The sequence below is a fragment of the Lygodium microphyllum genome, chromosome 18 (genome assembly GCF_053477565.2).
Source record: "Lygodium microphyllum isolate KBCC chromosome 18, Lygodium_microphyllum_v1.1.10, whole genome shotgun sequence".
NCBI classification, from domain to species: domain Eukaryota; kingdom Viridiplantae; phylum Streptophyta; class Polypodiopsida; order Schizaeales; family Lygodiaceae; genus Lygodium; species Lygodium microphyllum.
Genome location: NC_141152.1, coordinates 106,744,812 through 106,761,805, shown reverse-complemented (window position 1 = coordinate 106,761,805; position 16,994 = coordinate 106,744,812). Strand labels below are relative to the sequence as shown.

The 16,994-nt window shown below is 40.1% G+C and overlaps 1 protein-coding gene across 1 annotated transcript; it reads left to right on the top strand.

Annotated features, from left to right (window-relative positions):
• Window positions 1-384: 384 nt before the first annotated feature.
• On the top strand, window positions 385-2,202 carry LOC148021235 (ubiquitin-ribosomal protein eL40 fusion protein). The gene is made up of 5 exons (XM_087699067.1): window positions 385-580; window positions 1,391-1,477; window positions 1,575-1,677; window positions 1,824-1,890; window positions 1,997-2,202. The coding sequence occupies exons 1-5, from the start codon at window positions 478-480 to the stop codon at window positions 2,021-2,023; spliced, it is 387 nt and encodes a 128-aa protein (XP_087555193.1). The 5' UTR covers window positions 385-477; the 3' UTR covers window positions 2,024-2,202.
• Window positions 2,203-16,994: the final 14,792 nt, after the last annotated feature.

The window sequence follows — 16,994 nt, the reverse complement described above, 5'->3', positions numbered from 1 at the left end:
TTTAATTCAATTATTTAAACAAATTTATATAACTCACTTGGAAAAAAATAATAATGGGGGACTTTTAGATGATACTCTATTAGCCCCTTTACAACCCATTGGCAGCTAGCATATGTAACATGACACTTTGTTGCAATTAAATGGCCGGCAATGTTGAGGAAAAACATATTTTGTTGCAGATGGATAACTGTAAACTCAAAATTCCAGAGGGACTTTTGAATCATATTACAAGCGATTGCTATTTGCATAACCAATTTGTAAAAAAAGTTATAAATTTTAAGGAAATTTTATAATTCATTGTACCTTAAACCTTGGTTCTCGGCGTTTGGACGCCCATGTAGCAACCGGGAGGGCGGGCAGCCAAGCTAGGGTTTGGGCCACGTGGGTTTAGAGAGACTAGACCCTCTCCGAGAATACTCTCAACAAGGTCTTTTCCTCCATCGCTCCGCGCTGATTCTCTCCATCCGTCCAGGCAAGATGCAGATCTTCGTGAAGACCCTCACCGGGAAGACCATCACGCTCGAGGTCGAAAGTAGCGATACCATCGACAATGTGAAAGCTAAGATCCAAGACAAAGAAGGTATTCCTGTCAAGGCCTTCTCTTCTGGTTTTTTAGGGTTTCCTTTTTCTGCTTCCTCTAAGAGGGCTCGAGAAGCGATAGAACGTTACCGTGGTCATTGGCTAGAGCCTGTTTGGCTCTCTGTTGAAAGCTTCATACGGATCTTTTCGATTGGCGGAGAACTGCACGGATGCCTCGTACAGGCCTTTTAAGATTAGCTCTTAAGAGGTGCAATTTTGACAGTGGGTAAGCCATTTCAAGCCGTTGATATTGGGGCTTTGGAGGGTTTGCTTGGTAATTAGGGAACTTGATGCTGTCGTTGGTGGAGCCTTTTTGGCTCTCTGTAGAGGTCTCAAGAGGCGCAGTCCTGCCTGTGGGAAGTCATTTCAAACTGTTGAGAGTGAGGCTCGAAAGGTTTATCTTGCTAGGTAGCTAGGGATCTTGATGCTGTTATATATTGTGTGAGCCGAGTTGGTTTCAATTGGAGCAATCGGATGAATTGTCCGCCATTATAATGTGTGTAAAACTTCTTACCGAGTGTAGTCACACTTTAGCCTTGTTGGAGAATTGGAGGACTGAGATGAAGTGTCCTATGATTGAATAGGCATCTGAGCTTTGTTTTTTGGAATTCTATCTCCAAAATCCTGAAATTGTGAATTTTATTCTGTCGAGGCCAACAGAATGTAAGGACCGCTCTTCTATAGATGTGGCTTGGCTGACAGGCTTTGGTTTGATTCTGCTCCTCCTGGTTAGGCTTTGGTTTGATTCTGCTCCTCCTGGTTAAATGAATACTAGCAAGGGCTTACTTTGGTTTGGTTTTCATCAATGCAGGAATTCCTCCTGACCAGCAGCGGTTGATTTTCGCTGGCAAGCAGCTGGAGGATGGTCGCACTTTGGCAGATTACAACATTCAAAAAGGTGGAGCTGCTGTGAATGCTTTGACCACTTCAGTTTTCAGGTTGCAATGTGTTCTCTACTGGTTTTTGATCTGATTACTGTTGGCTCAATGGTGCAGAGTCCACACTGCATTTGGTCTTGAGACTTCGCGGTGGAATAATTGAACCTTCACTGATGGCCCTGGCAAGGAAATACAATCAGGAGAAAATGATTTGCCGCAAGTAAGTCAATTTCTCATGTGCTTCCTGGCTTTCTTATGGTTGTATACTTCTGGGAATCTCATATATTCTTATTGTTACAATGATAGTTCATTTAGTTGTGAAAGACGTTTTTTACTATGGCTAATATGGCCGAAGTTTTTTGTCAGATGTTATGCGCGTCTTCATCCTCGGGCAGTAAATTGCAGAAAGAAGAAATGTGGCCATAGTAACCAGGTATTGACACTTTGTTGAAATTTATTTGTAGTCATTGTCATGATGGCAATGGCCCGGGTATTTTTGTTTTAGTAGTCTGAAGAAGCTGCTGTTGTGTATTTTGCAGCTGCGTCCTAAGAAGAAAATCAAATAGAGCGTTTTTGGAGGCTTGGAGTGTGTTGTTAGTGTTATTTATGAGAGACAAATGTTTTAATTGTATGCTTTACTTTTTAATGGAATCACTCTCAAGGGTGGTGGTTGCCAGCGGCTGCTGATTAGTTTTTTGGTGCTTTCTGGTGTTACCAAGAAATACATGTGTTTTTATCATACCAATCTTGTCTTAATGTCTGGAGTATTCTTCTGTATTCTTCTGAGTGTGTTTTTATAAGAGTATTGAGGCACCCTGCTTTGCACTTGCAGACTTTTCATTTGCTTATTATGTTCCATCCCTATTCGACTGGTAAATTAGTTTTTGTTGTTCTGGAAGCATATCAAGTCTATCCAACACGGGTGGGGCATTAATCATAGAGATCCCTGTCTCTGACCTCACACTGTATTCAGTTCTTGTGTATCTATTTTTCATTATGTGATAAATTGCAGGGCTTTGTAAGTTTTTTGGCAGCTTTGTTTCTTTGAATGTTGTACATTTCCTTTATGCATCCCTTGTGTGAGAAACTTGTAAAATGCATGTTTGTCATGTGTGTTGTGTATATTTCTTGTGGTACATGCAGTCTGTTGTTTGTTTTAGTGTCAGTATGTTGTTGAATGTGTAAGAAACTTGTAAATGGCATGTTTGTTGTGTGCCTTTAGTTTATATACATTTCTCATGGTAAGTGCAATCTGCTGTTGGTTTTAGCATCACTTATTTCAAATAGCGTGCCGCTGGGGCCTATAATAAAAGATTTACTTAGGTGATCCCTGGAGAGCTCACCTGGAACTTATCTCACCTCTTGAGCCACAGGTTTTTTTAATGTGGTTTAGTAAATATGAGATATTTACATCTGAAAACTGACTTGAGTTGGTAAGACTTGCATAGCAAAGGGCAGGCATGATGCCAAAGATACTAGGAGTACATAAAAGGCTGATAAATAAGTACACATCTGCAAAAGGACTTTAGGAGCAGGGAGCTTTACTCGATCTATGTGCTGCAGCTTTACAAACATGAGCTTTACATAGGTTTGTCCAGCACATAGCCATTGCTTCTTGCTGGAGATATTCAAAGTTTTCTTGAAGGCCTTTGTGGATTGTAGAGTTTTGATCTTCCATACCCCCTTCTGATTGCCAGCCTTTAGACTAGGTTCCAAAGCTTAAAGCTCATTGTGCTGGCTTATATCCCCTAAAAGCTCAATTTTGGTGATATACTTAACATCAAAACCTTTCATCCAGCTACTTGCTAAGTTTGCCAAAAGAGAAAAGATGGGCATCTGATTCAATATTCCTTTTGATCTTGTGGAGCGTGGCCCACATGGGCAGCCTAGCCTACTTGCGACTATTTGCCATAGCATAATAATGATGTTATGAGAGAGAGTTGAAAATCTCTCTTAAGTGCTTCCATAGACTAAAGATGGTGCGGGGAAAGGAGTGTCTCCAATCCACCATGGTCTTTAGAAAAACATTACCTTTAGGAACTCCAATATCTTTGCCTCTTTCTACATTTTAGAAGTGGTTTGCTTGATGGGTTTGGGTCTACCATAAAGTTGATGGGGTTGGTCCCTACTCTTAAATGGAGTGTGGGGCAATTGTGCTTTATTTGGCTAAATACCACCTCCATCCATTTCACCTTCTTCCCCATTAGTTGAAGCCTGTCCACCACCATCTCCACACATAGCAATGAGTGGCCAACATTGGGTTGCCTCCTAATTAGCCTAAATAGCATATAAACAACGTCGAGATAGCTTTAATTGTTCGATAGATTGCTCTAAGGCTGGAGCTAGAGGGTAGTTTACCCCTCCATGGTGGTTGAGAGACAATGTCTATGTAGTTTGCCCTATCAGAGGCACATCTTGTTGGTACAATACTCTACAAGCTTCCTCTGGAATTTGATGGAGTGGTGAATGCTTTATGGGCGCAGACATTTGTGACTCATGTCAAATTTCTTCATTTGTCCTCGATGTTGCTTGAGCATGAGGCAGCTTTGCGACTACAAGGGCGGCTCTTGTCACATTATGGAGGTTTAGGTGAGGCTCTTATAGCTTCAGAGAGGGGTTTGAAGAAGACAATGTCAATGACCTAGTGTTACCATTGTGGTAAGAAGGGCCATTTGTGGAAGGATTGTACAGAGTTGGCGGCTACTAGGAAGAAAAAGGAGCGGAAGACGAAGCGAGATGTCGACTCTTGTGACAAGTCATCATTTGCCTTTGATGTCAACTCAAATCCTTCTTCCAAGGTGAGGTCCAAGGTGTGGAAGGAATCCTCTTCTTTGGATTGTGGGAAGGGCTTGGTGGCCCCTTCCTTAGTTGGTTTCTAGTGGTGGTGGTGAAGAGGGCATTCCTCATGACTCTCCAGTACCAGAGAGGGAGTGTGAGAGGGTGGTGAGATGGGGCAGTTGTGCCTCATCTATATTTCTATATGGATGCATAGGATCTAGAGAGGGATGTTTGTGACGCATTGATTGAAGTCTGACAGGTTCAAATCTGGAGGTGGGATTGACATCCAAGTTCATGATGGGGTGGGTGGCTTTCATTTGGAACTCACATGATGGGACACTTTGGCGGTTTGGCCAAAGGAGGGGGATCCATAGTCATTTATGTGTTGTGGCATTGGTGATAGGATGGTCACGTGTGCTACATCAAAGGCATTATTGACAAACATTGAGAGCTACTATGATCTTCTCTACTTTCAGGAGCTGGTACAATCGACATTGACATTAGGTTCTCTTTGAGGCACCTTGGTGGTGGCTTGATCACCCATTGCCTAGGTATCCATAGTTCTACCTTATGGTTCTTTGTTGTATGGACTATGGTGAGTCATTTATCATTGTGTCATTGTATTGTATCAGATCACCCATGATCTGAGAGGTGTTAGCATAGTATGTCAGCTCATGTGTGAGTTTGAGCATGTATTGTGGGTTGAGCACATTATGTAGATATTTCAGACATTTTTATTGTGTAGCATTTTATGCTTTATAACATTTATTGCTGTTAGTTGGCTAGCATTAATGCTAGTCGACATAACATATTTAATGGCATCATTCATGCCTATATACTCTGAACTTCTCCTCAGTCAATTAGTTCACCACCTAGAGGTCTTGTGAAGGGAGGAGTTCGTGCCAATGCCCACGCAGGCAATGACTCACTGCTGTATGTGACAATCTCGTGTCTGATAAATTGATTCCATTTCCCAAGCATACATTTGTGTTCTCATCTATATTGTGTTCTTTCTTTTCTTCTCTTTTGTCTTGTGTTCAATAGTTTATTTCAACATGTGTTTATGCTTCCATTGCTGCACCACTTCTGACATGGTGTGGGGGTGTGTGACTACTGCTTTGCACAGAGGAGGTTGGAATTGTTATCCACAAACATTTGAGTTGCAAAGCTTTCCCCATGGGGGAGTAGAAGATTCCAAATACAACCCTTAGCCACCTTTTTGTCAATCGCCTTTTTTAGTAGAGGCTTTGTACCTATCACAAAGAGGAGGGGGGCTAGAGGATAGCCTTGGGGGATAGATCTTTGCAGCTCAAAGCTTGAGGTTAGAACTCCATTGATGTAAAGCTTGGAGGTGGCATTGGAGAAAAGTGTTGCAATTATTGTGCAGAAGTTGCTGCCAAAGTCCAATTAGTTGAGGATATCCTTTTATAGAGTACCAACTCACACTATTGTAGGCCTTGTTGAAATCCATATTATTGACAAGAGCGAATTGATTGTGCTTGAAGCCACTGCCCAATCAATTGCTAACCTTAGATTCAACATTGCATCATGGATCTTTCGCCCATGCACAAATCCATATTGCCTTGTGTGGAGAAACTTTGACAAGAAGTTGATTGGGACTACTAGCATCTTTGCCATAAATTTATATGCCATGTTTAGCATGGTTATTGGCGGCCAATGGCCTAGTGTGCTCTTGGGGATCAACTTCACCCACATTGGCATAACGTGCACTTGGGGATCAACTTCATCACTCCATTGATCTAATCAAGATTCTTCTCTCCTTGAACGCATTATGGAAGTGGAGGTTCTTACTACATGTTTTCAAAAAACTTTGAATAATTCAAATGGCATGCCATTAGAAGCTAGAGACTTGGTCTTCTTTTTTCAAGGGAACATTCCCCCCCCTTTTAAGGGCTTTATAGTTGTACCATGGTATTCTTGCTAAAAACACCTATATAGGGAGTAGTAATGACTCTGAGCCCTATTTGGTTTCCACTCTACGTGTGATTCCCTATACCTAGTGGTGAACCCTCACACGTGCAATGTCACGAGGGTGTAGATTTGGGATGTGTATATGTTGTACCGTTTCTTTCATTGAATAATACAAGAGTATACCTTGCTCTCACATATCATGTTACCTTTCTATGCGGTGTTGAGTGAGCAATTGAGTGTAGGTGCATTACACTTGGTATCAAAGCAACTCTTGTTCGAAGTAGAGTGCTTACGGAAACAAGAGAGAAGATCTATTGCCCCAAGATTGTGTCGTGATGCTCCATGTCACGCCTCATGTCGTGTTGTCCCACATTGCATTGACCCTCGTCATGATTCCCCCTGACGCGATGACCATCGACACAATGATCTTGACACGAGTTACCATTTGAAGATGTGATGGAGCTTCTTTGTGGCACAATTACTACCCAAAGGCGAAATGCGGCTTCTTGATAAATGATAACACCAAGAGTCGAGATGTGGCTCCCTGCAACAACGTGGAGAACAACAGAGAGAATGCACTCATTCCAGTGGTTGAAGAGAGGAATAAGAGTCGAGGTCAAGAATGGAGACAAGCTTAGGAAGAAAAAGCAATTGAATTAGAGAGGCAATTGGAGGGTATGTGAGGCTTGATAGACTCAATTTGAAAGAGCATGTAAATGGAGGAAGAAGAGGAAAAGAGAAGAAAGTTTGAAGAGGAGCAAAGGTATATGGAGTGGATGATATAACAACAGGAGAAAGAGAAGAGACACAAACTACAAGAGGAGATAGATTGGCAAATAGGTTAGCTAGGGATGAAATATCTAGATCTCAAGACATGAGAAAGGATAAGGAGAAGGAATTTGAAGTAGGAAACAAGAAGGACAAGAAGAAAGAGGAGACAAAGTAGCAAGGACGGAGAAGAGAGTGATAGCTCAGATGACAACTATGGCAAGTTCAAGATGCCTCAACCCACTAAGTTCAAGGAAGAGAGAGATGGGCTAATTTTGAAGAATTGGATTGCGGAGGTAGATAGACACTTGAAGTATGCTAGAATCACTAAAGATAAAAATGGAGAAGTGGTAGCTATCTATTTGGAGGAGGATACCACTAGTTGGTATCTATTGGAGCAAGAGCAAGGACACACTATCTTCTCATAGAAGGAACTACAAGAGGAACTCAAAGATTACTTCATCTCGGAGATGGAAAAATTCAAAGTTAGAGATGAGTGGAGGAATCTCAAGCAAGCACAAGGGAAGATGAAGGAATATGTTAGCAAGTATAGATAGTTGATGTTACAACTCTCGAATATGGACATAGATGGAAAGTTGCATGGATTCCTATTCAACATGCAAGAGTGGGCCAAGAGAGATGCAGAAAGACAAGAACCAATGAGTTTGGCAAAGGCCATGAGGATGGTTGAAAGATTAGTAGACTAAGAAGGGAGGAGGATAGCCCAAGGGAGTCAAGCTAGGTTAAACACCAACCTCACTGCCAACTCTTGGACCTTGAGACTCAACCCCCATGAGGTCCATCTTGGAGATTCGGAGTCAAATTTTAGGAGTAAACCCGGCCACCTTGTAGTCTACCTTGGTACCAAGGGGAGCATTTGGAAGGTGGGGAAACAACCACTATAGACCAACTCCTAACACATCTTACAGGTCTGCAAGAAACAAATCATGGTGGAGATCCCAACCCTCAACCATAGGGTTTAGATGTTTCAAGTGCGGGGGACTACACTACCAAAATAGATGTGGAAGACACAACTTCGATAAGTGGATTCATAGTAGCAATCACAAGTGCTTATGGAGGAGAGGAGCCACAATCCGCGCGCATTCAAGAGATCCCCAATAGAAGCAAAGAGAGCCTAGATCACTCAAGAGTGGGGAGAGTTAGTGCATGTTCCCAATGCATGGCAACTAGTAGCAGTACATCACCTGTACCTTAAGGGAAGAGTTAGTGAAAGAGATCAAGCAATCATGGTAGATACTGAAGCCACTCAAAATTTCATCACACCAGTGTGCAACAAAACATGGGCTAAAATTTTCTAAGGCCCCATAAGGATTAACAGTGATTTTTGCGTAAAGAGAAGCAAATGAAGTAGAGCAAGTATTTGTAGTATAAGTGGAAGCCACACTCAATTTTCTAGTAATACTTATGGTTATTTTGGGTCTGGAGTTCTATGACAAGTGATCACAATGTTTGGCAAAGGAGTTAATGAGATGCTATTGGATATGTAAGGAGAGGGCATGAGAGTGCCACGTGAAAGAATGCAACTCCTAGGCAGGATCCCAATCAAAGTGCAAATGAAGGAGAGTAAGCTTGGAGTCTATTACCATGCTGCATAGTCAAGACATAGCAAGCTAGGAGCTCCAGTTCAAGTGACGCCATAGCAAGTCACAAACATTAGACCTTGTGTCATGATCTATGGTGCCAAACATGTGGAAAAATCAGTGAAGTAGGGAGATATGGTGTACTTATGCATGATCAAACTTGTGGAGCACGAGGTCGCCAAGAACCCCAAATTGTAAGTTGGCAACAAAGAAGTGGAAGAGATACTTAAGGAGTATGTAGATGTGATGCTTGTGGAACTACCCAATTCTTACTCCCCAAAAGAGATGTAGACCACAAGATTGAGTTAATCTTAGGGGCAGTTCCACTAGCTAGGGCCCCATACCGAATGAATCACACCGAATTGATAGAGTTGAAGAAGCAATTGCATGATTTGGAAGAGCGAGGCTTTATCGGACCAAGCAAGTCCCCATTTGGTACCCCAGTGTTGTTTGTCAAGAAGAAGGATGGGGGACTCAGATTATGTGTAGACTATAGGGCCCTTAACAAGATCACCATCAAGAACAAATATCCCACGCCCTTAGTTGAGGACTTATTAGATTGACTCTATGGAGCCAAATAATTTAGTTGCATAGATCTTAGGTTAGGCTACCACCAAATCCATATAGTCGAAGAAGGTATCCCAAAAACAGACTTTTGCACTAGATATGGAAGCTTCGAGTGGCTAGTCCTAGGCTTTGGACTCAGTAATGGGTCATGCACCTTTTTTGGCTTAATGGATGGAGTATTCCGCCTAGAGATACATGTGTTCATCATTATCTACATAGATGATCTCTTAGTCTATAGCAAGACTGTAAAGGAACCTAAGAAGCATTTAAGATTAGTCTTTGAGAAGCTGAGGCAACAAAAATTGTATGCAAAATTCAAAAAATGTGAGGTCAGAGTGAAGGAGTTTGAATTCCTAGGGCTCATCATAGGAGAGACAGGCATCAAAGTAGACCCCAAGAAAGTCGAAGTAGTGAAGAAGTGACTAGTCTTAAAAAATGTCAGGGAAGTTCAAGAATTTTTAGGCGTCACTATCTTTTGTAGAAGATTTGTAAAGGATTATAGCATGGTCATGGCCCCACTATCCCACGTGACCAAAGGAGAATGAAATTTCACATGGGAAAGTGAGCAACAAGTCGCCTTTGATTTGATGAAAGAGTGTATGAGTCAGACCCCTGTACTCAAAGTGCCAAACTTCACCAAGCCCTTCAAAATCTCCATAGATGTATCGGATTATGGCATTGGGGGAGTGTTGATGTAAGATGGACACCTCGTAGCTTATGAATCCAAGAAGTTCACAGACATAGAAACTAGGTGGAACACACATGAGAAGGAGATGCTAGTAGTAATCCATTGCCTTAGAAAGTTGAAGCACTTTGTACAAGACAAGCACAAAGTAGTGTTCACAGACAACATCTCACTAAAATACTTCCAGTCCTAGTCCAAGTTGTTTGCCAAATAAGCCAGATGGCTAGATTTCTTAGTAGAATTCGACATGGAAATCAAACACAAGCCAAGATTCACAAACAAAATTACAGATGCACTAAGTCACAAGGCCGATTTGAAAGTATTGAGTGTAGCCAATAGCAAAGTCCTAGAGTTAGTGAAGGAGGTCCTAGAACATGAAGAGGAAATGCACAAACTAATAGAAGAAGTGCGAGTTGAACAGATGCCATATGGCATGTACGTGTTGGAAGAGGAAATCCTATTTGTAGGCAAGAGATTGTACATTTCCAATAATGTGGAGTTAAAGAAAATCATACTACATGAAGTGCATGATGGGAAGCAAGGGGGAAACAAGGGTTAAAGAAAGACACTCGAGGCTCTAAGGAAACAATTCTTTTGGCCAAACATGAAGGAGGAAGTCATAGCCTGTGTCAAGGTTTGTCCCATTTTCCAACTAGTGAAATCTCCAAGACACTTGAGGCTCTAAGGAAAGAATTCTTTTGGCCAAACATGAAGGAGGAAGTCATAGCCTATGTCAAGGCTTGTCCCATTTTCCAACTAGTGAAATCTCCAAGCACCAAGCTGGTTGACTTACTTCAATCGTTGATCTTCTCCTCTCTTCTTCTCTTCTCTTCTCTTCTCTTATCTTGCTCGCGACAATGGAGCAATGGAGCTTGGAGCGTGGAGCTTGAGGATGGAGCTTGCACTTGGATCATGGAGTTACCGAAGTGCACGGGAGAGGAGGTAACTTGATTGGCATGGAGGTAAGCTCACTACACTCATGGATAGGTAGCGCGTTGGCTATGTGAGAGGTAGCCATTAGTGCTCGGCTTGGAACGCTTGAAGCAATAAGCGGTCCGTAGGTCTTGGCGGTTGAGCGAGAGCTCCCACACTATACCATCATCTTTGTAGCGACGGACTATTTTTCCAAGCAAGCACATTTGATTCTAATCATCCTTCCATCTTGAGATAGATGGGCAAACAGAAAGAGTGAACCAAGGTATTGAAGATTATCTTAGAAGCTATGCGTGGGTGAACCAAAATAATTAGGCCTTGTACCTTGATGTGATGGAGTTCCACTACAACATCTCAATCCATTCAGCAACAGGGTACACCCCCTTTAAGTTAGCCACAGAGAAAGAAGTCAGCATGTCCTTGGCCTTGGTCTCAAAAGTTGCCAAAGCACACAAATTAAGATACATAAGACTTCTTGAAGAAATGGAGAGAGAAAAATGCTGCAGCTAAGTAGGGTTTGAAAAGGAGCAAAATCACCATGACTAAACAAGCCAATAAGAAACACAAGGCAATACTATTCACCAAAGGCGTGGTTCTCGTTAGCTCGAAGAATATGTCCTTGCCAAAGAATATGATCCCCAAGTTCAACCATTGGTACTATGGACCCTATCGCATCAGCCAAGTTCTGAATGAGGTCACTCACAAGTTGGACATGCTAGACAGCATCTGCATCCACAATGCATTCCATGCATGCCTTTTGCATTGGTTCTACCCCGATGCCCAATGGGGATGGCACATTTCACTGCTTCATTCAAATGGCCCCTTCCAAGTAGAAGCAACTCTTCAATGTTGGGTGCATAAGGGTTACCTTGAGTACCTTGCCAAGTGGAAAGGGCACCCTCTCAAAGAAGCCACTTGGATTTTGGAAGTAGAGGCATGCAAATGCGGTAAAGAAGCCTTTGCTCCTTGGCTCAAGGAGAATACTAACAATACTTCCAATGTACCTTAAGTCATACCTTAGAGTACCATAGGACTTGCAAGTGTCCACTCCTAAAATGTAATTGAGTTGAGGGTGGACTAGAATGCGAAAGAATAAAAATCGAGTCTAGATGGGTACACCCTGGCCAGCTTGATAGGAAAAGCTATGTTGAGACCCCCAAATCGTAGTGCGACATATACTGTGATCAGCATGATAGAATGAGTTGTGTTAAGACCCCAAAATAAGTTGATAAGAACTACCCTTAGATTGTTGAGGACAACAATCTATTGTGTGGGGAGTATAAGGGTTTTGTAGCTATACCATGGCATTGTTGCTAGAAATGCCTATACAGGGAGTAGTAGTGACTTTGAGCCTTGCTTGGTTTCCACTCTACGTGTGATTTCGTATACCCAGTAGTGAACCCTCACATGTGTGGCATCACGAGGGTGTAATCCTAGGATGTGCCTATGTTGTAACGTTTCTTTCATTGAATAATACAAGAGTATATCTTGCTCTCACATATCGTGTTACCTTTCTGTGCCATATTGAGTGAGCAATTGAGTGCAGGTGCATTTAAAACCCCCACTCCACCCCCTTCACCCCCCCTCCCCCAAGGGTCTATTGGAAGGTTTTTTGATTAAAATCTTGATGGAAAAAACCAGAGAAACATGGTTAGACAACATTATATCACTTAAGAGTATTGAGGTGACTATTTGGGGTGATTCTGCAGCCATAAGTCGAGACTTAAACGATCTAGTTGAGCTCCTTGTTATGTCGATTATCATGGTGGTTGTGCCAAGTATACATGTCAGAGATATTGCTGCATCAACCACACCCTTTTGTTTTGTGATTTCATTCCAAGGCGTTCATCATAGATCATGCATCCTTGCCCGTGTGACTTGTTGCTGACCTCCTAGGTCATGTTCCAATCACTTAACAATATGGCATTAGTTTGTGATTTGTCCTTCAATAACCTTCACCTTTCAGCATGTAGTGCAAATGTGTTTCGGGCATAGATAGAGATGATGGTGAGGGGTACATTTGCTAGCTCCACATGCACCCATGTATTACGGTCCACCAATGGCTTCTAGGCAAGCTATTTGACGGAGACCTTGTGACTAGTCAGTTTAGTTGTAGCATTCAACTTACCCTTATCAATTGGTTAGTTTTCACTATCTTTGATCGCTCCCTAAGAGGTAGATGTGTTTGATTGGTTGATTAATCCACCATTCTTGTTCTTAGTAACATTGACAAAGCCATCTACATTTGCTTGCTAGGTCTTATTGCTTTGGGGAGTTGCTGTGCTTGATTTACTAGTTCGCATCGGAGGATGAACCTAGGGTTGATATAGCTTGTCTCGACCACCATCCTTTGAGGGCCACCCCAAGTGTGGTGTCTTGAGGACTTGGCAGACCATAGGAATCTGGGAAAGGGGAGAAATACCTTACTGTGTAACTTGATGTCATTTGCACTTCTTAGCTCTAGAGACCTGGGTGGTGAGGGACTAGACATAAAGAACTTGGCCTAATGCTTCAACAACTTCTTTTGTATCCCATCAATATGAATAAGAGTTCCATTTAAGAAAATTCCTTGCAAGACCGAGAAAAGTCCATGACAAACTTGCTTAATTTCCTTAACAATCAATCACATGTTGATATTATATCACTAAGACCCATATACAAAACTATAAGGTTGATTTAATTTTTATTCATTCTAGTGGGTCACTTGAATCTTTATTGGTGGTTGAGGTTAATCAACACGAGTGCACTTAAGTCGGTCCAAATCTTTCTTGTTGATAAAACTATGGATACTCCATTATCCATCAAAGTCTCTTCTTGGAGTTAAGCATCCTCTTTATGTCCAGATGGGATGTTTTTGAGCACTTGATTGTAATGTAACAATCGAAGTACAAATCCTAAGTCTTGTAACAACATTTGGAGTCCAACTATTGATCCAAATCTCATGTGAATTGACTGCTCTATCCATGTGAGCAATGCAAACTTACAATTGAGTTATATAATGATGCATAGAATGCCATGGGTTCACTTTAAAATGCTATTGGATCTTAAGGCATCTACTCTTTGTCAAGATTTGATATGTTTGAGCTCATCAATGGTTCACAACAGATCATATAATGTGTGATATGGAATACATCATACTTAGTGCAAACAAGATTGACTAGAACCTTGAAAGATTGAATGGGAAGGGCGATGGAGTAAGAGATCATACCTCTCTACACTTAGTCATTTGATTATTTTCATAATGTCTCATTTCATTTTGATAATTACTAGAGACTAAGCAAAAGCATTGGTGAACAAGGTTACATTTATGCAAATACATGGTTCACATAATACAAAAATAATGAGATAATTAAATGATAGCATCTAAAAATATTAGGTATAGTATAGAGACACATCATTAAGTACACGGGTGGTTGTATTGAATTAAAGATCGTCTTATATGAGAAAAAGTTCATATGAAAGAAAGATCCTTTGGAATGAAAGAGTATTTCTCTATAAAATTTAGGGTTGTACATTGGCCAATTATGTCTTACTAATCTTTGAGAGCTAAGGGACTCCAAAGATAAGATAAATTATAAAAAAAAACTCAAAATATTTATAGAAAAATTGATGAAAGAATTAGTAAATTAAATCATGTGTGGTTCATGTTTATATATTGAAATTTTTATTTAAACAAATAGATAATTAAAATATACTACAAAAAAGGGGATAAAATAACTCTATATTGATGAATTTACTCTTTAAATAGACTTATTTAGGATGGGATAAATATTAGACCTCTACTTGATGAAATGATTCTTGAAGTAGATGTACATGATTTACCAAAAGTTCAAACTATTCTCACATGCTTGGAATTATTAACTTATGGATATAAAGCATCATAAGGATATATAAAAATTGTTAAGTAGCTTAGTGATGCCCGCCCTTTTCGTATATCCAAAATTCCTTTAACTTGTAAAGTTTGCTAAGATGCAAAGTATGTAATTGAGCAATTAAGTTGTCTTCAATTGAGATGCAAAGTTCATGATTGAGAAATTAACTTTTATATGATTGAGATGTAAATTATATGACTAAAAAATTAACTCCTATACAATTGAGATGCAAAGTACATGATGAAGAAATTCACTTGTACTTGAGAAATTAACTTGTAATGCAATCTATTTTGACTGGACACTTTTTGGACATTGCATATTTACATGACCAATTTGCTTATGCCAAATTTCAATATTAGCCATAACACTTGAACCTTATGCAAACATAGCAACATTAAGTTTGACAATGTACTTTTTTAGACATTGCATATTTACATGAAAAATCTACTTATGTCAAATTTCAATATTAGCAACAATGCTTGAAACTTACATAAACATAACAACATTCATTCTAGGTAGACTCACATCAAGGGCAAACAATTTGCCAACATGCTTACCTTTTGCAATCAACTTGCAACCATTTCCATGGTCCTCTACATAACAACCATTAGATATGAACCAAACTTGCAATCCCTATTCTACATAGAAAGTAACTACATTATATTCTGATGAGACAATTTCAAAGTAGAGAATCCATATATTGTGTTTTAAGAAGGTAATTGGCTTGGAGATTACATATATATTATTATAAAAATTCTCTAATACCAACAAGTTTGTACTCCATTAATATTCGTTGAGGGTTTAGCCTCATTACATTTGAGGGCCCAACCTCATAATTGGTAATCTTGAGGAAGTATTTGATAAGGTCACTAAGGAACTATAGAATGGACTCCCCCTCATTAGTCTTTTGATTCTTTGACACTTAACATTGAGCTCTTTTAATAATTGAGCAACAATTTATCATGCTTCATCTCTTTCTTTGTAAAATAAAAAAAATCCTTTGTTAAGTCTTCCACAAGATCTTTCAATTGAGTCCATCTCATTCTAGAAGGCCTCATGTTGCTCTTGGGTCATTATGATGGCCCTAGTTCATAAGGATATGATTTTCCCTTTGCGAACCAGCCCTCATACTTGCTCTCCATATGTAGTGCCCATGATGAAAGGCTTATTCATCTAATTCACTTCCCTCTCTATAAAGATGTGTACATAAAATTGTTACACTATATGTATAGGCAATCACTTGTTGTTTGGCATTTTCTTCTCATAATTGGCAATCTTGAGAACAATATTCAATGAGCTCACTAAGGAATTCTAGAGTGGATTCCCCCTCATTAGTGTTTTGCTTCTTTGAAAATTTACCTCTAGAGCTCTTTTGGTAATTAGGCAACAATTTATCATGATTTGTCTCTTTCTTTGTGAAGATCCACAAATTGCTCTCGTAAGTCTTCCACAAGCTCTTTTAACAAGTCTATCTCATTCTAGAAGCCCTCATGTTGCTCTTACGGATACTCGATTTTCCCTTCATGAACTAGCTCTCATAGTAGTTGCTCTCCCTAAGTAGTGCACTTGTGATAAAAGGCTTGTCTAATTCACCTTCATCTCTAAAATGATGTGTACATAAGCTTATTACACTATATATAGAAGCAATTTGGTCTTGACTCAAGATATTTAGTCTTAGAGTAGGTATAATTCTTTGCTTGTGTAGGTATTATAGACTTTTCCTTGCTTTCGCTATGTACACTTGCCATGTCTATTCTCTCCATCCTAACACTCGGTTCACATGGCACTATACGGCATAAAATCCTCATGGAGGAATTCTCTAGCCATGATAGGAGTTGTGTGATGTAGGGATTGTGGATATTATTTGGTTGCTAGAAAGATAGGGCAATTTTCTCTATGTGATTTCCAAAGGCCTTCTACCAACTATAGCTTCTCTTTTATAGCTAGAATAAAATATTGAATGTCTTTTAGGGCCTTAAATTTTGTAACATTCTCTAGCATTGAACTAACCTCATTTAATGATGTGTTTGAGATAGGGACATGACTAATTTTCATGTAGAGGTGTTCATTGGCCATTGTTTCATATGCTTGAGTAGCCAAATTCTCTACAAATGCCTTGTAAGGAGTGCTACTATAGAAGTGGACTCCAAAGGTCTCTTTCTAAGCACGTTTGTACAAGACACAAGCATATTGCACCAAAGTGTCACTATAGAAGTGGATTCCAAAGGTCTCTTTCTAAGCACGTTTGTACAAGACACAAGCATATTGCACCAAAGTGTCACTAATATCTAATGTTATTTATTGCTATTCTAAACAATAAGTTAAAATATTATATTTTTTACATGTGTATGTAGAGTGCAAGCATAATACACAAATATACATTTTAAAAACATTAGTAATT

Bases quoted from the DNA above. Each gene is read 5' to 3' on its own strand.
- LOC148021235 (XM_087699067.1), top strand. From the start codon at position 478: ATGCAGATCTTCGTGAAGACCCTCACCGGGAAGACCATCACGCTCGAG. The intron at 1,678-1,823 runs GTAAGTCAATTT...GTTTTTTGTCAG, and splicing joins GAGAAAATGATTTGCCGCAA to ATGTTATGCGCGTCTTCATC. The intron at 1,891-1,996 runs GTATTGACACTT...TGTATTTTGCAG, and splicing joins AATGTGGCCATAGTAACCAG to CTGCGTCCTAAGAAGAAAAT.